Source organism: Lethenteron reissneri, chromosome 46 (assembly GCF_015708825.2).
Source record: "Lethenteron reissneri isolate LAM-NWPU_2019-01 chromosome 46, ASM1570882v1, whole genome shotgun sequence".
Taxonomy (NCBI): Eukaryota; Metazoa; Chordata; class Hyperoartia; order Petromyzontiformes; family Petromyzontidae; genus Lethenteron; species Lethenteron reissneri.
In genome coordinates, this window is record NC_083824.1 from 4,749,600 (window position 1) to 4,773,308 (window position 23,709).

Consider the following 23,709-nt stretch of genomic DNA (forward strand, 5'->3'; position numbering starts at 1 on the left):
CGAAAATTGCAGAGATCAGACGGTGACGCGTGGCTGAGAGGTCGAAAATTGCAGAGATTAGACGGCGCCGCGTGGCTGAGAGGTCGAAAATTGCAGAGATTAAACGGCGCCGCGTGGCTGAGAGGTCGAAAATTGCAGAGATTAGACGGCGTCGCGTGGCTGAGAGGTCGAAAATTGCGGAGATTAGACGGCGCCGCGTGGCTGAGAGGTCGAAAATTGCAGAGATCAGACGGTGACGCGTGGCTGAGAGGTCGAAAATTGCAGAGATTAGACGGCGCCGCGTGGCTGAGAGGTCGAAAATTGCAGAGATCAGACGGTGACGCGTGGCTGAGAGGTCGAAAATTGCGGAGATTAGACGGCGCCGCGTGGCTGAGAGGTCGAAAATTGCAGAGATTAGACGGCGCCGCGTGGCTGAGAGGTCGAAAATTGCAGAGATCAGACGGTGACGCGTGGCTGAGAGGTCGAAAATTGCAGAGATTAAACGGCGCCGCGTGGCTGAGAGGTCGAAAATTGCAGAGATTAGACGGCGCCGCGTGGCTGAAAGGTCGAAAATTGCGGAGATTAGACGGCGCCGCGTGGCTGAGAGGTCGAAAATTGCAGAGATTAGACGGCGCCGCGTGGCTGAGAGGTCGAAAATTGCAGAGATCAGACGGTGCCGCGTGGCTGAGAGGTCGAAAATTGCAGAGATTAGACGGCGCCGCGTGGCTGATAGGTCGAAAATTGCGGAGATTAGACGGCGCTGCGTGGCTGAGAGGTCGGAGCGTTGAACCGGCCCCGCTGACCACAGGCTGCTCCCTGCGATTAAACCGGATTGCTTCTCAAGTGCGGCGGAGTTGATGCTCTCTGCCCAGCCATAAATAACTTCACGTAAAAAAATAACGCCACGTTAACTTTGGTTCAGCACACAATTTGGTTAAATTCCGGGTCTGCGAATTAAAATGCATTTATCCATGTGACTCAGCAGGGTGCATGGGAAACCGATTCCCCCTGCTGTAGGGACCAGGGATTATCTGAAGTGATCTCAAAAGTCATCATGGCTTGGCTTCGCGAACGAAAATCTAGGGAGGACATCCACGTCTTCTGCAGGCACGCTGGTGGCTGACGAGGCCCATGCGGGACAGGCAGGTCCTGCCACAACGGCTGCAAGTATAGGTCTGATCTGGGTCTGATCTCAAAAGTAGTTCTAGGATATCCGCTTCCACGGGTCATTCTCTAACACTGCTCAAGCGAGAGACCCAAATTAATACTTGGTATCATGACGCTGGGCACGTGGGATAACATTTGATGGGAAAAATACACAAATCAAAATCGAGCGTCTCGCATCTTCATGCAGAAACTCGGAGACGTCGCAACGAGGCGGCCAAGGAAGTTTCGTGTTCGGCCGTCGTTAAATGTTTACGTTGAAATATTTGACGTGAATATTTTACACGCCTCCATTCACCCAACAGTTTCGCAGCGGGGGGGGGGGGAGGGGGGTGGAAACACCCACAAGAGCCGTAAATTGTCATTTGGCGTAGGCCGGAATTGTCTCGCTTCGTACAAATTGGTTTCGTGTTCCTTCGTCAGGCCCCATCTCTTCCCCGGGAAGATGGGAAGATTACCATAACACAACCATCTCACCGCCACTCCCGCCACTTACCTCAACCATCACCACCACCACCAGACCGTGCCTCGCCTCCCCCCGTGCCACATTAACCCGTCTCTACCTTGTTCCTCTCGTTCATCCGCGCGACCTTAATCGCTCACGGTGCACCTCTCCCTTCGTCATCATTCTTTGTCCTTCCAAAATGAAGTTGGATTCTCACTTAAAAATCGGAGCTCTATTGTTCCACCCTGTCGCCGACCGTATTTCCCATTGGGGGCGGCGATGTTTGGCCCAGCGATTTCGCGGTTGGAATCCGGCAGGCCGTTCTGGTTAACACAGCGGGGCGCATTAAGAGATCCCGTGACGCCATTGGAAAGGCGCGGGACCATTGCGTGCCGACATTACACACAAAGTTCTTGCCGCAAATGAACCACGGTAACCTGATGATCTCGTCAAACCGTCACGCGAACTCCGGTCATTCTCGCAGCGGCTTTTGGCGAGCCGTCGAACAAAGCCGGTCACCATGAAGGGCATATGGGAGGGCGTGTGGCACAATTTGGCGCCGGCTATGCTTGAGTGCGGTCGTGCCGCTACGGTTCTCTGCGGTGAGTACGATGTCTTGAAAATAACAGCGTTACGTCCTCTCTGAATAAAATGACCGCTGAACCGCTCGCGCGTTTCGAGATTCAGCGGTGAACAGGACGCACCCTGCAACTTACAGATGTCTCGGAAGGGGAAAGCGTTAAACTGCTACGCCGGGAGATCAATGCAGCGACCCCTGGATCATGTCCATCTGCTATGACGAAGGGCCACTGCCCAAGACATCACCTAGTACAGGCACACCCCGGTTGACATCCAAGATGCGTTCCTGAAAACCAGAACGTAAATTGAAAGTACTTAAATCGAAGATGGGATGTTGGATCGTAACGTGGTACAGAACCTACTCGTACTACTAGTAGTATTAATACTAGTAGTACCTACTACTAAAAGTAGTTGTACCTACTACTAATAGTAGTTGTACTATTACTAGGGATGGGATGGTGGAGCGTAGCGTGGTACAGAACCATTGGTGCGAAAAGTAAGTTTATATTATTGATAGATGCATTATTATTAATTGCTTTTCAGACGAAAAATAGTTTACACTTGTGTAAAAAATTGTTTCCATCAATACAGTGTGGGGGAAAAAAAATGAAGAGAGTAGACATGAGAAAGACCGCAGCCTGTCAGGGACACTCACGCTGGGAGGTACCATCTGGCGCATGAATGTTCGCTGTGGAATATAAAACTGTGTGGGGCCTAGCGGCGAAGTTCGTAACTCTCGAGTACATTACGGCAAGGCACACAGTTCGTAAACGGGATTGGGTATCAATAAGTTCGGGAGGTTACGGCGAAAGTCCGTCACGTGAGAGGGCGTAAATCGGGGTGTTGCTGTGTAGATATCGGGTTTTTTAATCTTTAAAGGCTCACACGGTGGTGTTACTGATGAATGTGCGGAGCTCTCCTGCACTGCAAGTCCGGTGTGCTCGCCATGACACCTCGGCGGTTGCTGCAGCATCTCCTCCGGTGGACCTTACGATCAAACAATCGTCCGAGCGTGCGGGGCGGGCGAGGACGCGCGGGGTGGGCGAGGACGCACGGGGTGGGCGAGGACGCACGGGGGCGTACGTACGTCGCTCTCCAAGAGGTTGAACATGCTGCTCTCGGCCACCTCCTTGGACTCCTCGAACTTCTCGGCCGACTGGCGGATGTCCTCCTCCAGGATCTTGCCCTGGCGCTTCTTCTTGTAGTCAAAGTCGAGGCGCCGCCCCTCCAGCTTCTTGAGGTGTTGCTGTAGCGGCGGCAGCAGCGGAGAGCCGAGAGAATCGCGACGGTCATTGGCGGTGGCATCACAAGGCCGCACGCAAGCCCCTGTGCCGTGGCTACGGCTGCCACGATGTTAATTCAATTTTCACAACGACGATTATCGCGGTATTGGCGTCTATCCATAGAACAAACCACGGTCGACTTCCCAACAAAGTGGTACTCGGTTTTATTGACCCTAGAGGGATGATTGGCCGAGTTAACCACCCGCCTCCATACCAACCTAGCAATTTTAATGCTCAACTGGTGGATATCAGAACCAGTCCTGGGGCCTCCTCCCCTCGGTTGACTCGGCCTTACAAATGAGTACCTGGTGCGGTGTGGAAACATTGCCACTCGGGAGACAAAGGCGGCTGGGCGCGGTGTTGGTCAGCCCAACCCCCTCGTGCGACCGTGCCGGCCTTCGTAGGGCGCTACTCGCCAAACGGCACTTGCCCCTCAGAGTCCGTTAAGGCCACTGCGCACGGGGAGGGGGGGGGGACCTTTGCCTTAGACTGCGCGAGCACCGTCGACGGACGACTCGCGGAGCCCGCGCTCACCCCGATCTCCCGGAGCTCCTTCTCCTGCAGGCCCTGCAGGGGGTCGATGAAGTTCTGCTTGACGCCGATGTCCAGGCCGTCCTTCACCTCCGCCATCTCCTTGTACGACTCGCCCACGTCCACAAGGGCCTGGCCTGGAGGCGGTCGGCGGAGGGGCGGAGGAGCGTGAGGGGTTGGTGGGTGGGTTAGGGGGGGAAGGAAAGTCCGCTCGCGATCGGCTCGAACTAAACCCGCGCGGTTGTCACACGATCCACGCGGCGTTTGGATTTACCCGCCCATCGTTCCGTCTCTTTCGTTCCATCCCCGAGTTCTCGCCGTGTTCAATCGGAGAACCGTGTCGGCTCGAACTAAACCCGCGCGGTTGTCACACGATCCACGCAATGTTTGGATTTACCCACCCATCGTTCCGTCTCTTTCGTTCCATCCCCGAGTTCTCGCCGTGCTCAATCGGAGACCCGTGTCAACCCTGGCCTGCTGCTGCACTTTGAATGCTGGCCACTGGGTGGGCTTTTGGGCCCCTGTGCACGCTGCTCGGCAACTGTGGTTTGTACGTCCATGCTATACATTTATTCAAGAGTGACTTGCTTAACAGTACTATCTTACTCCAGTATCCCTTCTTTGCAAGATTAATGTGACTTGCTGACCCGCCCCTACCGGACATCTGTGAGAAAGAGCTTCATAGCTCATTGGATTTACTCGAACTGCGAGATCGCTCGCACGCCAATTTTGCTCGCGCTGCGACGTCTGGCAGAGATAAGCGAGTCGGCGGGTTCAACCGCAGGGAAGAGAGAGAGACACGCTGCTCGATCATGTTTCCGGTTGTCTCGCACTTTGGTCCACAAGGTGGCAGCTTCTTAGGAACTGCATATTCAAATTGCCGCGTAAGCGACGTTGGTGTACAAATGACATTGCGACGTTGCCGTGCGAGCGACGTTGCCATGGGAGCGACGTTGCCGTGGGAGCGACGTTGTCGTGTGAGCGGCGTTGCCGTGGGAGCGACGTTGCCGTGGGAGCGACGTTGCCGTGCGAGCGGCGTTGCTGTGGGAGCAACGTTGCCGTGCGAGCGGCGTTGCCGTGGCAGCGGCGTTGCCGTGGCAGCGGCGTTGCCGTGGGAGCGACGTTGCCGTGCGAGCGGCGTTGCCGTGGGAGCGGCGTTGCCGTGAGAGCGGCGTTTTTGTGGGAGCAACGTTGCCGTGCGAGCGGCGTTGCCGTGGCAGCGGCGTTGCCGTGGCAGCGGCGTTGCCGTGGGAGCGACGTTGCCGTGTGAGAGCTCTACATCCCAACCGTCAAAACCTACAGTGATAGAGATACACGCAGCCACGCCACCATTGCAGCTGGGGAAGGCGAGAGATCGCCCCGGCTCGCGACGGGGACGTGCGACGGCGCGAGACGGCAGGGCCCCTACCGAAGTTGGACTCCTCGCCCAGGTCCTGTCCGTACTTCACCATGCACTCCCCGAGCGTGCCCTCCGGCTGCGGGTATCCCGTGGACTTGACCTGGCCGCGGATCTTGGACATGGTGTTCAGCATCCCGAGCTTGGCGCGCGACGCTGAGGCGAGAGAGAGAGAGCGATTGACCGGACGTGGAAAACAACTCGGCATCTCTGGCACTTTTTTTTTTGCCAGTATCAAAATGGTGAAGAAAAAGATAGCAGTAGGCTTCACCCTTTCTGCCAATAAAACGGCAGGTGCTAAGATGTGCAAACACCAAATAGATCCCTAATATTTCAAGGCATCAATTCCGCATTAACCACACGGTACTTGTGGCAAAAACAAGCAAACAAACATGCTCCGATTATAATTTGAGCATTGTCTTTGAATCTGATTGGTCTACACCAGAGGCAGCCTTCTTTACGGCCTTGCCTCTGCATCAGTGTTTAGACGACCAGAGAACTAACACCAAAAGGTCAAGTCAGAGCGAGGCAACAACAGCTGCCATTCGCCGCTAAGTGGCGTGACCACACCGTTCGTGCAGGCCAGGTGCACTTTGAGGTCACGTGAAGCGTCGAAGGCTCGCTGGCAGGTGGTCACGGGACAGACCCGATTAGCACGGTTGGCTACGTACGGTGTGAAAGAAGTTCAACGTAAATACACGATGGGTTGACCGACTAAGAAAGCTGGTAGATGCACCGACCGTGCTGCCCACTGTACCACCTGCAATGGGTTTAAGTCACCCAGTGCTCTGCCCATTGTGAACGGTGTTGTTGGAGGGCACCAGCCTCGATACGCACGCACACGTACGCACGCACACAAACACACGAGGAATGTGTTCAGGGGGCCTAGATGCGACATTTCTGGCGATCCGAATATATTTCAAATGTCACATCAGCCCAAAAGTATGCCATCTACAGAAACGGGCTCACTCACCAATGGGGAAGTGCCGGTGCCGCCGCATCGTTAATGAACATGTCGGCGTTGACTCACTCGCGTTAAATTTAAACCCCGTATTTATTGAGCGTGGCTTGTAATGTGCATTATTAAGGCCTCACGCGTTGGCTTTAATGGTACGCTGCTGCTGCGGCGCAGCCACGACCGACGAGAGGGAGATGCGAGGCGTTTTATTGCCACGTCGGGGAAACGTTCCCCGCTCGCTTCAACCGTCTGACTTGCGCACCCTTCACGAGCGGCGGGCGCAGGCGGTTAGCGCTGCGATGCGCTGCAAAGTCGGCGACAAGGGCTCGATTCCGCTCATGAACAATCATCGCGCGCTTTGAGATGCGCTTCTGCGGCCGTCTGGAATACGCCCTTCCTTCCGATGTTAGAAAGCCACTGGAGCTCTGGTACTTTTAAATAATCAAGATTGAAAAGTAATTTCTTTACAACTACTTGTTGCGTTTAGTTTATTGTCCTTCCCCCACACCTCTGATTAGCAAGGTGGGCTACGTACGGTGAAAAATAAATTCAACATACATATGTAACAGTGGCGAATATGTAATCCGGTCCTGGGCATCCCCTAGGTCGACTCAACCATAAATGAGTACCTGGTGCGGTGTGCAAACATCAGCACTGCGGAGACAAAGGCGGCCAGGCATGGTGCTGTCCACCCACCCTCTCGTGTGTCGTGCTGTGCTGGCCTTAATAGGTGCCCGCCAACAGCACTTATCCCAACAGTCGACTAAAGATGACATCTTTGTCGATTTGCAAATTGGACTGGCTCGTGTTTAATTCACTACATTTGTCGAGCGATTGGACCTGTCCTGTGGGATTTCTCAGTTCAGCTCCTGCACACAACGCATTTGTATCGCTCCTTGCACACAAGCAGCCACGTTCGTACACTTCAAGAATAGAGGTGGAAAGGTGACAGGTCAAAGTCGAGGTTATTTGTTGCTCGGACGAGCGTTGCGGTGGTGCGAAAGTCTCATTTACAGCGCTGAGCCGGTGGTGGTAATTGACATTCTTATGGCCGGGGCAAGTCTATCCATAGGACAAGCCGTACTCATCGGTAATAATAATAGGAATAAATGTGGAAAAGGGAAAGGTGCAGCCCTGCAATTACTCCCCGACGCCACTGTTGGCAGAAGGGGCTCCAAAGGAGCTCCGAGAGAGGCCGTCTCCTGGAGGGTTATTTTTGGCCTTCTCTTCCACGCTGGCCAGACGTGAGAATACCCACAACTTCACCCCACCGCACGCAACCTGCCGATCGACTCACCATGCTACGGCCGTTCATACCGCCCGGGTGGATAGAGGCGGCAGGAGATTTAAGAACCTCGCAGCAGCAGCGTCGTTTCAACTGCGGCGTCGTAAAGTGGACGCTGAACACACACACACACACTCTGGCCTCGACGACGATCGATCTTTCGCCAAACCGCACCGACCCAGTGCGGTGAAGTACGGTCAAATAACACTCCCCCGCTGTCCTCACGGGTGCACTGGGGAGCCCCTCACCCAGCATTGCGTTGACAGCACGGTCCGTGAAAAACATCGCACGCATACGCACTTTAGCAGGCCCGTTAGACACTTTGGACAGATGGTGATGGAATATTTGTTTGTCACTGGCTGCTCTTGCAGCGAATGGCGTCTACTTAAGGCCCGTTAACATGTTTGTGTACACACGTCATTGCCCGTTCGCTACCTGAGAGCTAATCGGCAGCCCGGACACCCTTTCAAACGAGATGTTCCATCGCAAGAGGGGATTGTCCGGGAAAATATTGTAATAAAACAAAATGTGTTGATTCATCCATCCATCTGCAGGCCCACCCAGCTGGATGCAGAGGGACCGATTTGACAACCCAGATGCCAGCCTTGCGGGTCGCATTGCACCTAGAAGATTTGCGTCCTTTTCCCGTGATATACACAACAAGAAAAAAAACTTCGTCAGGACGTGGCCTGGTGGCTCAGAGGTCAGAGGTCAGAGCGATGAGCAGCCTGAGTTCGACTCCAGGTTTCAGCCGCTGCCTACTGTGCCATTAAAGCAGCTTCTCGAGCGTAGCGCGTGGGTCGATGGCCTCTCATCCCGGTCACCAAGAAAAAATAAACACTTCACAACGAATTCGTTTTTATTATTATTAATTTGGCTAAATGTCCACCATGAGAATGAAAAACCAAGTGGCTCTGGCTTCCTTTTCTTAGGTCTTTCGGTAAAGTCACATAGATAGGATCTTGTATTATCAAAGAACCTATCTACGTGACTTTACCAAAAGACCGAAGAATATGAATTCCTGCAGTCACGAAAGCTTCAAGTCAAGATTTGGCTCTGGCTTGTCACACGCGACACCACATCGCCGCCGTGCGCAGCGCCGGTGGGGAAAGTGCCGCGATGATTGCAGGGCCACGCAGATTCCCTCCCCGGAGAAACTCGCAGGCGGACGTGGGATTTAAATCGTGGACCCCACACGGACGGAGGCCAAGGTGAACGAGACGCCTGCTGCTGCTGCTGCTGCTGCATGCTGGGTAATTCACAGTCCCCTTGCGTTGACGTTCCAAGCAGAAGGCCTCTAAGCACGCCAAGACATTCTTGACACTGAACTAATGTGCGAGTTATCACTGCACTCAAAAATTGCAGTTAAGATTATTGTTACGGTTAAGACAACTTTAAAACATTCTCGAGCACACCGGGGGATAGAAGGCATCAGAGAAGACATCACTTTGCTTTGACCTGCGTGTTTTCACTCTACGATCAGCAGCATCAGCAGTATAATAATCAGCAGCAGCATCAGCAGTATAATATAATAATCAGCAGCAGCATCAGCAGACTAGACGGACCTGTTGCCACACGAATCTGGCACAGTAATTACAAATGTAACCAGATGGAACAGTTTTCCCGTTCGGTTTAACCTGCATTTACACTTCAATTCTTTAGTCATCCACGTCGGCAGGTGTTGACAGAATGGCTGCGTTTTACCGCTCAAACTGCCACTAGCCGGGGATCCGGAAGCCTTCAATTTCGCACGAGGATAATTCGCGCTCGTTTGACGGACGCTGAAGGCTGCTTCCAAGGACGTGGGTGTCCAACCCCAGTAATTACGTTTCTTTACAAACGATGAAGCCCAATCCGGACAGCTCCCATTCATATTCAGATTCACGACTCGCACGCTGCTGTTGCATCGGTGCAACGGATCATTCGATACCCGGACACGGCACCCCCTTATTCCCCCTCGAAGACGCCGGCGGTGTAACCGTCAACGCCATCATCAGAACATCGCTGGCAGAACATGGCAATTTGTTGCGAGTACAGCCCACTGGTGTGTTGGAGATCAAAGCCATACGAGTACGACGTTTCGCCAGTAACGTCGTACTCAGATTGTAAATGCTGTGGCTTTGCTCTCCAACACACTGGTGTGTTGTACTCGTAATGAATTGGCATGCTCTGTTTACATGACAAACCTTACTAATTGGCTGTGTCGGGTGGTGGCGGGTTTAACGACACATCTCTATATTTATGCGATCCAACCCAAAAACACCCTGTATTATGAGCGTTACCAATGCCGTTATGCGGCTGTGTTGGCGGACGGCAGACAGATGGCTCAGTGTCGACACCAGAAACCCATTACCCTGGTGACATTCAATATTCGACAGAGATCATTAGGAGATGCATATTAACGCCATAAGCGGCAGAGGTAAATGAAGTCGCACAGAAGACACGGTGTCGCCAGTTATGCAGCGTAAATAATATGACGATACTTGCATTTATTTTGCGCCCACAACGTAACAAAACGTTGTCACAGAGCAGTTTAGTTTCTTTTTCGCCTCGGGGAACCCTAATTGCCGCTTGTCCCTGTGTGGAACAACGTTAAGTGGGCCATTAGTCTGCCCGTAGGAGGCCAAGATGATTGCTGCATGGAATCCCAACAAGTGTCATTTAATTCAAATTTTGGAACTTTGGGCCACGACTCCGGCACACACAACGGCCTCCTCTCTGTTCGAATGACGCCACGGGATCTTCAACGTCCACTGTGGAGCAGAGAGCACGCATTTATACGGCTAATACACCCGCAGTAATAACCAGGGGGCCTTCCCGGATCGAACCGCAGGTCACAGCTGGGCCATGTCACTGCCCAATTGGGAAGTTCTCTGTCGTTGGCACGCGCCCCCCCGGTGCAAATGCACCGCTTGCACACTCGATAGCCAGGCCACTGGGTGTCACCGAGACATCAGGCGTTGCACCCAGTTGACGTCCATCCTCGTCTGTTCACATACGAGTCAAATGGTCACCCTATTTCCGTTCAATGTTTCTGTAGCTCAATTGCAATCACACTATATGATCATATTCTTGGTTCTTTCGGTAAAGTCACGAAGAAGGGAAACAATAAAATAATAAAAATAAAAGACAGCGTCCATTAGGACGCTGTCTTTCCGACAGCTCTGTTCTACACCTGAGGACGGCTGCTTGCGTTATGGCTGAAACGTCGTGAGAATTTTATTATGTTTTATGTTTATTATTTTATTATTTCCCTTCTACGTGACTTTACCGAAAGAACCAAGAATATGAATCCCTGCAGTCACGAAAGCTTTAAATCGAAACTATATGATCAGTCCTACAAAAATCATCCGCACCAGATGACATAATCCTACAGGAAATTATTTAACAACGATTTAATTTGGGCAATATTCTTTGATTTCTCAAGTGGACACGGTTGTTTTTGCAGCGATTTCTATTTGCTTCTTTGCATAACTTTCTTTTTTGTTGTTGATCTTGACGACGCAGATCGCTCTCGCGAACGAGACTCATCCTGGGTCTCTCAAATTCTCGACCGGTCGCGCAAAAATAAACTTAAAACCTGAATCCAGTTGGGCTAAAGCCCCTTTTCCCGGCGAGCGAACACAGCGCTCCGGCCCGACTTGGAATCGCGCCGCTCGCGCACAAAGCCGACGAGCCGGGCGTCGGGCAGCGACCGGCGAGTGATCTTGTCGTCGGTCGTGAGCAGCGAGCGCGTTGTGAACGTGATGGACGGCAGACGACGACGAGGAGCGGAGGGCGTGTGCGGACACCGCGTTCGGAAGGTGGCGCACGAATCCGCGCGAGTGAAATTCGCGTCGAGTCGGAGGCGCCGTCGCCGATCGGCAGGTGCGCTTGCGTCGCTGAACACACGTCCAGGCCCGTGGCGCCTCCTCCTGGATTATTAAAACGTTCAGAAAGGAAAGTGGCCCATCGTCTTTGAGAGGCACGGATGCTTTCCTGGATGAACGAACGGCATTCTCGTTGTTGTCGTTATTATCGTGACTGCCGCCTGCCGTTTTGCCTGTTCGGGGAAAAGCAAGGTTTGACGAAACGAGACGCGCTCGGACGGAGGAACTGCTAACCGCGATGTGAAACAGGCTTCCAAGAATCCGGCCTCTCAGAAGCGCCGTCTCGTTACGTGCAGAGACTCGTCGCTGCCCGCCACACACCCTCGGGCGTCGCCTTCACACCTCAGCTCATAATCACGGTCTCCCGTGCGTGCGCGTCGTCCACATCGTGACCAAACCACGAGGATGACGCCGCCGCCACCGCCGCATCGCCGGCCGCCCTGGACTTGCAACCGAGAGGTCGCCGGTTCCATTCAATCTCCCGGCGCGGCAGTTGAAACGATAATGGGCAGGTTTCTTAATCCCCCGCCCACCTGCCAGCAGTATAAATGGGCGACAAGACAGTCCGTCGATGGGCCGGTCGCGTGTGTGGTGGGATAAAGTGTGGGTACTCTCACGCTTTTGGGCGCGCGAGATGTTAACTGCCTCGCCTGGTGTGCAGGAGGTCGCGGGTTCGATCCCGACCTTGACGCCTGCTGCTGCTGTATATATTTGGAGTCTGCGGTGTCTCTCTCCCCGTGGTGCCGTGGATTTTCCTCCGGGTCCTCCGGTTTTTCCCCTCACATTTAGAATCAACATCACGGCGTTTAGAGTATTTGGCTGCTATACATTTCCACGCGATGAATCACTTTTTTGAACTATCATTTGTGGCCAGGTGGCTTCTGAAAAACAGCTACATAGCTCAGTGGGGGCCCCACCATGAAAAAAATAGTTTAAATAGTTTACTTTCGTGACGTCTGGCTATCATGGAAGAGTAGGCCAAGTGCAGTCTACAGGCGCTCTCTAGTCCTCAATCAAGTGGTAGGCCCTTCTGTCAGCAGCGGCGTGATAAAGTAATCAAAGGGTATTTGGCCTACTCTTCCATGCTGGTCAGGCTTCTTGTTCGAGGTGGGAGTACCCACACTTTACCCCGCTACACCAGAGGTCGCAAACGGGTTTTGATTCCTTACCCGTACCCGTATTCGGCCGCACCAGCGTCGCAAACGGGTACCCGTACCCGGCCGGGTACGGGTACCCGTACGCTACCCGTACCCGTACCCTACCCGAAATGAGTGACAAACGGTTTCTCACCGGTGACTCACGGCCTACCCGTACCCGTACCCGGCCGCACCAGGTCAAACCGGCGACCGCTGGATCGCAAGTCCAGTGAAGTGACCATCGAGCAACTGCAGCATCCCACTCTGTGTACTGACGTTTCATCATTTTCACGACTGGAAACTAAAACAGAAAAATTCCCCCCTCAGTGTCCTGTCTTTTCTGAGAGCCGGCTTCTTTTTAGTTGCTCCCAAGGGGAAGGAAACTGCCCTGGGCAGAGTTTCTCAAGCGCACCTCTCTTGCAACAAGGCAGCCGCCAGTCAGGGCCGCCGCAGTTCGATTCCCCAACGCGCGGCGTCAGTCAATCTCCGTTGTCCGCAATCGTGCTGTGACGGTTCCACCTGAAGACGGAAGCTTGTGTTGCCTCCGAAACGTCGTGATTTTTATTTTACTTTTATTAATTATATTTTTTTACCTATGTGACTTTACCGAAAAAACCTAAGAATATGAAATAAACCCTTGACTTAAAAGCTTTCGTGACTGCAGGAATTCATATTCTTTGGGTCTTTCGGTAAAGTCACGTGGATAGGTTCAAATTTAAAAAAAATATAAAAATTAATATAAAATAAAAAACTACGACGTTTCGAGCACGACACAAGCGATCGTCATCAGGACAAAAAAGAGGAAATAAACCCATTGGGAGAGATGGAAAAACCGGCCTCTACTTTTTTTTTTAGCAAGGGCGATGACCCCTGGTTACTTCAGCAGAACTCGACGCATTCGTCAGGGAAACTCGTTGGCCCTTAAATGGACAAATACATAACGGGCGATGTTTTGGGCATCGGCCCTTATTTATGATGAACCTGGGTTCTCAAGAAAACTCATTTGATGGTCTCGGCCACTAACTGCATAACATTATTATGGCCCTTCTCCTTCATAGCCATGAATCGAATGTCATTTATATTTATAGAGCGCCGCCTTCGCGCAAGGCACTTGATGACATCGCTTACAGAACGGCGACAGAATGGGACGGCGGAGTTGACGGAAGGGGGGGGGTGCTACAAGGCATTGATGAATGAGTGGCAGCGAGAGAGGGGGACTTAGGGATCACGAGAGGGTTATAGGGGCCGTTCATAAATGACGTCACGCGATTTTGGACGATTTTTGACACCCCCCCCCCTCGTCACATGGCGTCACAAAAAGTCAGACCCCCCCTCAAATGTTACATCACAAAGCTCTGCCCCCCGACCCCCCCCCCCCCAAAAAAAATAAAACATGCTTCAAATCGCTTTAAACTATTGTCATTGTAGTGCGTATTTAATGTGGCGCTGCACTCTGATGTTGTAGGAGAAAACATTTATTAAAAAGTCTATTTAATTAAGTAGAACATGTTGTCTATATTTATTTAAAGTTGCGCATTTTGATGTGACGTCACATTTCTCAAACCCCCCCTCGTCACACATCGTCACAAATGTCTGACCCCCCCCCCCAGGTGCGTGACGTCATTTATGGACGGCCCCATAGGGGAGGGACGGGAAGGAGTGGAGGGTCGAGGGGAGGGAATGGGCGACGGGGAAGAGGTTAAGGAGGGGCACTGAAGGGCCACTGCCGAAACGCCGTCGACCAAAAGTATTTATTTATTTACTCGTTAAGGTCTCGCAATGTTATTGGCGAATGTGTTGAGCTGTGGTTTTGGTCAAACCGTTTGCTTGTGCACCGCTGCCAACGCAGCAGCAGCAGCGCCGTAGAATTGGGTTTGCCATCAGGACGATGTAAGTACGTTAATATGCATTTAAATTGAACAAAGCTAGACTTAACTTTATCAACTCGATAAAAAAAATGCGAATAATGCGAAGCAAGAATGTGAATTACACTTAAAACATGTACATTCGCATTTCATAATATATACGAGATAACTTACGTAGAGGAAAGCGACCCAAGTCAGCGGGGAGAGGCAATGTTAATCTGTAAACAAACTGGCTTTTTAGGGCAGTCGGAAAAGATGTCAAAAAAACATTCACAAACGTTGACGTCAAGACGATCCATCATCAGCCGCTCTCTGTATTCCGCTCGCTTGGGGTGTTTTCGTCCGATTCCTCGGAGTCCTAAATGTGTCTCGGTTTGCTCCGAGACATCTTGGCGCGACTGCGGTTGTTTAAAAAAAAAACATTTACGAGGATATTTTTTCCCACTCCTTTTTAAGAGAACCAATGGGCTCCTTGCCCCCTGTGCGTCCATCAGAAGACATACTTCACGCGCTTTCCCAAAGCTACAAACCCCCTAAACAGATCGCTACGTAACCCTACCAGTTGTTTGCGTCCTTCTTGAGCGTATAAAACAATAAAAACACTATCAGTCGATCATCGATTATCCGACGGCTTTAGTGTTGTATAAATATTTCGTGTATTTTTTTACGTGTTTACTTAATGAAATTGGCACAAGTAAACATACAAATATACACGAATAAATATCCTACTGTAAAAAGTTATTCTATTTTGATTTGAATCTTGATTTTTACTGTACTGTAATTACCACTCTAATCTGCATTGGAGTGATGTAGGCACATACACTCTTGTTTCAAACAACTTGTGCCTGACGATCGCCGGACTGGTTACAGCCTTTGGAGCGGTTTTGCCAGATCGACAATGACGCTAATGATTATTTTGAGTCTCACGTTATTGAATTTTGCGTCGAACGAGGACGCGTGTGTAACCGATAGGGCAGTTTACCAGAACTGGTCTGCTGATGGAGACAGTGAATGTTGAAACCCGTCCAGAGTTTTTCTCGTATTAAACCAAAACTGCTGAGAGAATTCACTCACATATATATTAAAATATTTCCATATATAAATATGTACGTGGAAAACAGGATATGCGGAGTCATATATTTATTGTCTGGCAGTACTTTGAAAGGGCATTGTTATTCAAGTGCAACGTGCAGTGGACCAGAATGATGAGCGAGTGCCAGGCCGCTCGGTGCGCGTGTTTCTGTGCGTGTCTCCGTGTGCATTATTCGAATCCAAAAATAAAACCGAGGCTCGCTTAACAGGCTGGCTCGGCAGCTTGTGCTTTGTTAATGATCATATTCATCTTCTTGCGCTTTCAGCGAGCACGGCTCTTCTGCTGTCGCGCGGACAGCGTCCGGCGCCGTGTGAATCTCCGAAAGGATACGTTGGGCTCGCGAGCGAGAGGTCATTTCAGGAAATGCCGTTGGGTGCCACCGCACTTCACGTCATCGCTTCCTTCCTTCTGCTAAACAGCACAGCTGTTGCAAGGTTAACGGCAGACCTTCAAAGTTCGCTCTGACAGCATGCCGCCGCCGCTACCACGGTCTGCCTTAAGACTTCCCTTGGAGGCCGTTGGCTGGGTGCCACTCCCGTGCCCGTCTTGGAAATGGACCATTCTCGGCGTGACGCACGCGTGTCCCCATCAATTGCAAGATCCTCTCCCCCATTATGTATGTACGTGTGTATGTTGAACTTCTTTTGCACCGTACGTAGCCAACCGTGCTATTTGGAGGTACAGGGGAAGGACAACAAACTAAACACAACAACAAGCTGTTCTCAAGAAATGAGTTTGTTAATCTAGGTTATTTAAAATTGCAGAGCTCCAGTGGCTTCCTAATGTCGGAAGAGTGTTCCAGACGGCCGCAGAAGGGCATCTGAACACGTGCGATGTGGTGAACACCGTCTTTGTTCGATGGGGAGCCAAAAGCCACTGCGAGGATGACCGGAGTTCGCGTGATGATGGTTTATGCTCTTTGACGATCAGCGAGGTATTGCGGTTAATTTGTGGCAAGCGCTTTGTGTGTAATGGATGCGACCTCATGGCGTATTCGTTCGGAAACTGGAAGCCAATGCAGCTCAGCGAGCACTGGACAGACACGGTGGGATCTTGCAGAATCCGGCGCGAGCCAAATAATTGTGTACACACTGCAGCTTGGTAATGTTTATGGTAGATGTCTCGTAAATCGAGAGCAAATGTTGTCGCATTCTACTCAAAACTTCCTAGTTCTTGTACACCTATCGGGTCCGTGACATTTCTCGCATCCTCCGCCATGCCCCTGCATTCACAAGCTGGAGGTTTCTCTGCCAGCTAGCTTCATTAAAGTCCAGCCCTCCTGAGCCGCACAGCAAGACACACACACCGCTGAATGTTGCAGCGAGCGCTCATCTCTCAACTTTCCTATTCTTCCAGCGGCAAATGTTTCTGCATTATGCACGCTCGATCTAAATACACAACTCATAATAATAATTCTCAGTCGTTGTGGAGAATATAAATAAATTGTAACAGAATGGATACTATGCCTCCTTAATATTCCTGTCTCTCCACGTAAAAAAAAGAAAAGTATTTCTCATGCAACCTTCTGAGAATGCACAATTTAATCCGATACAATGCAACTCTGGCCTGGTTTCCACACAAGAGTGTCTCATCAGCAGAGCAAGGCTTGTTTGAATCCACGCTCGTGAACTGCCGATGAGTTGTGCAAGAAATACTTAGAATTTTTTTCTTACGCGGACAGATGGATCTACGAAGCAGACACACCGACTGACTTTCTCCATGGACACATCAACGTAGCCTTGCGGTGCACACACCGAGTCTGGCGATAACTCAACGGAGCCCATCATCACTCTGGGCAGCTAAAATGTATGTATCACTCTGTGGGAGGTTGCGAGTGATAATGGGAGTATGCCATTTCTAGTCCTGGCTATGGACCACCAAGCATGAAGAGTGCTCTCCTGTTGCTTGTGTGCAACAGGAGTCACTAACATTCAACTTGTGCTGCCTTTAAATTCAATACCAGTTGAATTATTTACCCCGGGGTGGTGGAAGGGGAGAGGCGAGCGGGGGAGCTGTGGCACAGCAGTTAGCGCACCACCGCACTAATGAACCCAGCGACCTGGTGATACTGCTGGTCGCAGATAATAACAGCGGCGAGTGACGTCCGAACGTGCTCCATCCCCATTACGTAGACACACGTATCCGTTACTATTTACGCATCGGTGCCGCTGTCACCGCACACCTGTTGAATATTTAACGCGTAGGAGATGTACATTTGACTGACCGTGGAATCGGGCTACAGGGAATTCAATATTTCACTTTGATTTCACTTTGATTTGGATGAGAGGTTTTCTTTTTTCCTCTCGATTGTCTTCTCTCGATTGAATACTTAAGCCATGCCGTTGTTGGCCAAAATTGTCAAAATTTTGACAGCTTTAATTTTCAACAAAAAAGGTATTCCTCGGTTGTGTTTAGCTTCAGAATCCTATACATTACATTAAAATTGGGAAATTTCACCATAACATTTTCCAATGAAAAAAAAGCAAACCTTTGCCAGGCCACCCTCTCCTGCTCCCTCCTCGAGTTCGCACCTGGTTAAAGCAAACTTGAAACTTGAAAAGTCCACACCGACCAGCGTGGTGAAGCATGGTCAAGCGCTCACACTGACACGGCACGTGCACAACTTCATTCAGCTGTGCAGTGACAATGGCTGTAACCTCTTATTTCCGAAATCCATTTAAAAAACCGTTGCATCACAGATTCCGAACAAAAAACGTGGACGAACGGCGGCAATGTTATCGATATCAGTGCGTGTTGTTTTAACAAAAACACTGGAACTACGGAACGTGTCAAATAACCGAGTGATCCCACACAGCAGGGCTAGCCAATATTTTCACAAAGACGGCTCACAATTAAATCTGAGGGGGAGGAGGGGGGGTGAATATTTGCTTTGGAAGAATTTGATGAGGGTACAGTACGTGTTCTTTTATTTGGGGATATTTAAAAAACAATTACGTCTGTGAGCGAGGCTGAGACTTCTTTCGGCAGCGGCGGCGGCGATTAAGGAGTTCTCGTTTAACACCGAGCGCAGCGTGGCACCGGCAGCACCGCCACGCAGGAGTCACGGCGCGTAGAGTAGGGACCCACGCCAGAGGTTGCAAACGGGTTTTGATTCCTTACCCGTACCGTACCCGGCCGCACCAGGGTCGCAAATGGGTACCCGTACCCGTAGCCGGCCGGGTACGGGTACCCGTTCCCTACCCGTACCCTACCCGAAATGAGTGACAAACGGTGACTCACCAGTGACTCACGGCCTACCCGTACCCGGCCGCACCTGGGTCGCAATAGGGTACCCGTACCCGTACCCAGCCGGGTACAGGTAGCCGGGTATCGGGTAGGGTACGGGTATCGGGTACCCGGTTGCGACCTCTGACCGACGCCACGAATTCCGCTCAATAATTCAGCGCCAATCTGACGACACGTGTCCCACGAGGCCGTTGCGTCTGATCGCCGGCGGCGCCGTGAAGCTCTGCCGAAGGCGTGTATTTGTTTTGGTCTTGCGCCGCTCGTTGCTGTCGGCACACAGAGCGAAACGTCGGATGCAGCGCCTAACGACTCTTGAAGCGGCACGACCTGGAAACGCCACGGGAGAGAGAGAGAAAGAGAGGGGGGTGGGAGGGCTACCCGCGCTGCTCCCTCTGCACAGCGGGTTCCTGGGAAGCCGTCCCGTCGCCGGGCATCTCGCGAGCCGCCCTGCCACGAATAAATTAGATCGCTTGCCACCCCTTCAGGATTCTGTCCATGTTCCGACGGTTCGACTCCGTCAGAAACGTCACCGTTGCACCTGCGACCGGTCGCTTTGTGGATGCGTCGCCCCGTCTTGATGCGCAAACTCCAGCAGCAAATAGTGCGCTTCGGTTAGCGGTCGAAGTGAGGGACCGCGACTCCCCTCACAGGAATGGCGCTCTCCCTGCGATCGCCTCCCCTCCTCCCCCCCCCCCCCCCATGATCCGTGGATCAAACAAATCACTCGAGACGGCGGTGTACGGCAGCCAAGAGCGGTTCATGCAAACGCTGTCGCGAGGGGTCACACGTTTGGCGCCAACGCTCCTTCCGCCGACCGTGGGTGACGAATGAACGAACGCGCGAGAATCAATGCTCCGCTTTCTCTCTCTCGTTCGTCACCGTCTCGTTTGCATTGATTCCTCGATTGTACAAGTAACTAATAAATACTCAAACACGTTCGTCAGTAGCACTGCGTGTGGCCACCACATTCATGCCTTTGTTGTTGTTGCTGCTGCTGCTGTGCTTACGAGCCACCGATCTCCCGTGTACAATAGCGGGGCGAACTGGCTGAACATCCGTGTAACGAATCAATTTAAACTTAACACTCAAATAAATAATAAAGGTGATGTTTCGGGCAACAGCTCTTCTTCATAGCACGTAAAATATTCATTTGTATAGTTTTGTTTGACACGTTAACATGAACGTGACGCCGCCATATCAACTGCAAATGATTTGCGTAATAAACAGTAAACAATCGATTCTCACGAGCACACGGTGTTGCGTTCACCATTTTTGGCTTTTGGCAAATATGCGGAACATGGATGAGGACGCAGTGAAGGACAGAATGGATTTTTTTGCACTGCCCTCTGCTGATCACCATATAGCGCAGCCCTGCTGCCACCTATAACAACCATGGGTTTCCTCCAGCTCCTCTGGTTTCGTTCCACAAAACACTCAATAACGAGGGCTCGCCTAAATATCTGAACGGAGGGCCCTCCTAAACATGACCGTAAGACTCCCTGAGGCTGTCCTAGATATATAGATGACATCATACGGATGAGCATAATGATGTCCCACGATCACGAGCATCGTCATCATCACGTGCCCTCTGCATTTGACACAGGCCAGAGCAGTATCACTCGGACACACAGACCAACCGGCGTAGCTGTCGAGTGTGCAGGCTTCAGTGCAACTGCACACTCGGTAGTTACGCCGGAACTTCGGCGCAACTGCACCGAGGCCTGCGGGGCCAAGACGGGCCCAGGCGCCGGGCTACGAGGGAAGAGGTGGAACAATGAAGCAAGTGGGCCCTCAACCCCATGCCCCGCGCCACCACGGCCCACGTCAACCACGTGATGCCACTGCCAAAAAGGCCCCCCCCACCTTCCCCCCCCTCCTCCTCCTTCATTCTGATGCCGAGGGCATTGTCTTGCCTGCTAGGTGGCTGCTTAAATATTTCATTCGTCCCCATTGCAACATTCCACTGGGCAGATATCGTGCGGGATCCGTCCGTGTGTTGTGGGGGAGCTCCGGGGATCGACTTCTCTCTGGCACTCCGAGCCCGGCACTTGCTGTCACGATCCGATGCTCGTTCGCACGTCCGTTTGGGGGGCATTAACCCTTGTGGAAACTGGTTGATCAGGGCAGAGAGCCTCGCTTAGTCTCAAGGTTATTTTAGGGCAGGGTCCCGGTTTGGGATGTTTTGCTAATTTTATTTAGAATTTTAAAAAAATGTCACATGTGGGAAAAAACCAGATAGTCTGAAGAAAATGCAGGCATTGAGGTCCACACAGACAGGTCATGAACCCGCTTGCTGTACTGCAATGTCAAACAGTGATAGGAAACCTGTTTGGCATACAGTACTGCCTTTTACAGGTACATCTTTGCCTGCACTGCGTCTCAAGCATCTTAACGAGAGGGTTGGTGCTCATCACATCTGGCCATTCACCGGCATTGATGAGGCACCGAATGTCAAAAATGGTCCAGAGGTAGCTTGTGATAAACTCTTGCAGCTGAAATTGTGCACTCCCAGAAGGCCGTGGGGCCGTTTGGTTGTGTAAAAGAATACTTTGTATGCTTTATGTGGAGAGGGAGATACATGAATGAGACGTTACTGCCTGTTTGTCCACGTTGCCTCGCACACGCGACCACTGCAGAATATTTTAACCCAGCGTTCACAACCGCGAAACGCAAGATGTGCTCCATGAATACTTGAATTGGGGAAACCAAATTTCACAAACGCTGCAACCAGGTGACACTGTGGCCAGAGCCCTGCAAGGGTGACATTTCAAATCCTGGCTGGGGGTCTACTCAGCCCATCATCCCTTCGGGGTCAATAAAAAACAGAACTATTTTGTGACGTAAATGTATTACATTTTCCCATAGAAGAGGTCACTAACGGGTTCAGAAATGCAATAATTACTTGACTCGTTTGCCCAGGGGGGCCTCGCTGAGTCTCTGAACTCCTTTTCGAGAGGTGCCAGCTGAATTTTATCGCAGTTGGGGGGGCGACGCGCGGAATGTTTCCAATTGAAGTCATTTGCAAGTAACTAACTTAAAAAAAATTGGACCGATATTTTGTGTTTGAGCGCCGAGCCAGAAACCGCCGCGCAAGTCATTTTGAAAGCAGGCTTCAGCCACTTGTGCGTTAGACAGCTCTTGAGGTTAGCGAGTTGGTGGGCGTAAGCCAGGTTACAAAAACAAAGTATACATTCAACTTTTGTTCAAATTAATTCAGTAGGCAAGTCACAATGTGTACAGAGATACTGCACATCATACGACTGGCTTTGGGTGAGGCACTGTTTACCACTCTGCCTTCTCTCTCTCTCTAAAAAAATGTGACATTTCAACCCCTTGCCTTCGGACCTCTCTAATTGCTTCCTTTCACTCATTCCCTTGCCGGTCCCTCCCCTCCTGCGTCCCGCTTTGTCGTTCTGTGCTCTAAGATGTTTTTTTGTTTCATGTTACGGGCGCGATGAGAATGTCAGTTGCTGCCGCTGCTGCTGTCGTTGTTGTTGGTTGTTGTTGGTTGTTGTTGTTGAGGTGAATTCAGAAGCGTTGCCCTTCCGGGAGCCATTCCTTCCCACGACGCAATGCTCCGACTAGCTTATGGAATTCCAAGAAACGTCTTCAGCAGACGAAGCAAACACAGCAACAACAACAACAAGATCAGAGAGCGACTTAGCTTCACCGATCTCACGAGATCGGGTGTGTTCCCGGTGATCTGGTCCCTGGCGATCGAAATTACTCCGAACCGTAACACGATTGTGTTATTGATACCAGAAGGTCAAAGGGGCAAGAGGCTCCCACAGGTGCCCTCCTCATTCCACGATCGAAACGGCGCGGCCCCTGCAATTGCTCGCTCACGCCCCCGCTGGCGGAAGGGGTCTCTGCTAAAGAGACCCGTAGAGAGCCCCTCTCAGACGGGGTCTTTGGCCTACTCTTTCGACGCCGGCTGGACCTCTCGGAAGCGGTCGGAGTACCCACGTTGTTACCCCGCCGCACGCGACCTGCCGATCGACTCGCCGCGGTGTCACCAATTTACCGCCCGGGAGATCGAATCGACCGCAAGCGCAGCGCTAAACGTTACTCCGTGGCGGCGGCGGCAACTCCGCACACGAATCTTGACTCGAGGCAAAGCGGAGAGGGACGCGTGGGCGGAGGAGGGGGACGAGTGGAGTCGATCTCATCTCCCCGCGGCCGATCAGCTCGTTAGGCGTTCACACACCGGGGGGTGCCTCGTCGTGGACTAACGGGCAACGTTCAACGCCCCCCCCCCACGCCCATGACCCCCCCCACGCCCATGACCCTCTCCACCCTCCCGCGTAGTGGGGCCGACGCACCACGGCCGTCCGTCAGATGGCGGCTCGCTGCCCATCGCGCTCTCGTCTTGCCTGCCTCGTCGCTTTCGCTTTGTATCTTTATGTCATCTCTCTTTTACCCCACCCACCCACCCCTTCTCTTTGCCACATGCTACTGGACATGTGTAGAGAAAACGAGAGGAGCGAATATGAACGTGTTTTGACTGGGGGATCATTAGGGGTGCAAGAAGCCGGGGAAGGCAGCGAATTAGGCGACGTGAGTAATTGGGACAATTGGATGTGGCTGGGAAGAGGGCCGAGTACTTGATGCACAGTTCTTGAATAAACATCACGGACGGAGCTGAGCGGAAGGAAGGCCACGACCCGCTGATATCTTTGAGAGAGGACGTGGCGCACGCAGAGCGAGTGCAATGAGCGCCCTACATTCATTCTGGTGTTTGTGTCACTTGACTTCACAATAAGCAGTTTTTGGAATAGTTATTTGCCAGAGCCAAATTGCATTACTTCGAAAGGTATTTTCTGTACCAGTGATTTATGCCTTGTGCTGCAATTTGTATTTCTTCTGTAACGCAGTCGCTT

General features: G+C 51.7%; 1 protein-coding gene across 6 annotated transcripts in view; it reads right to left on the bottom strand.

The window, feature by feature from the left end:
* LOC133354231 (endophilin-A3-like) overlaps positions 1-23,709 on the bottom strand; it is a 79,156-nt gene that overhangs the window by 16,735 nt on the left and 38,712 nt on the right. For all 6 annotated transcript variants that reach the window (XR_009756552.1, XM_061570915.1, XM_061570914.1 and 3 more), the window contains 3 exons: positions 5,390-5,533; positions 3,985-4,118; positions 3,255-3,413 (listed from right to left, as the gene is read on the bottom strand). Coding sequence is in view for 5 of the 6 variants with exons in the window: in XM_061570915.1 (XP_061426899.1) it covers positions 3,255-3,413; positions 3,985-4,118; positions 5,390-5,533 (437 nt within the window). In the remaining variant the exon portion in view is untranslated. The remainder of the gene's footprint in view (positions 1-3,254; positions 3,414-3,984; positions 4,119-5,389; positions 5,534-23,709) is intronic.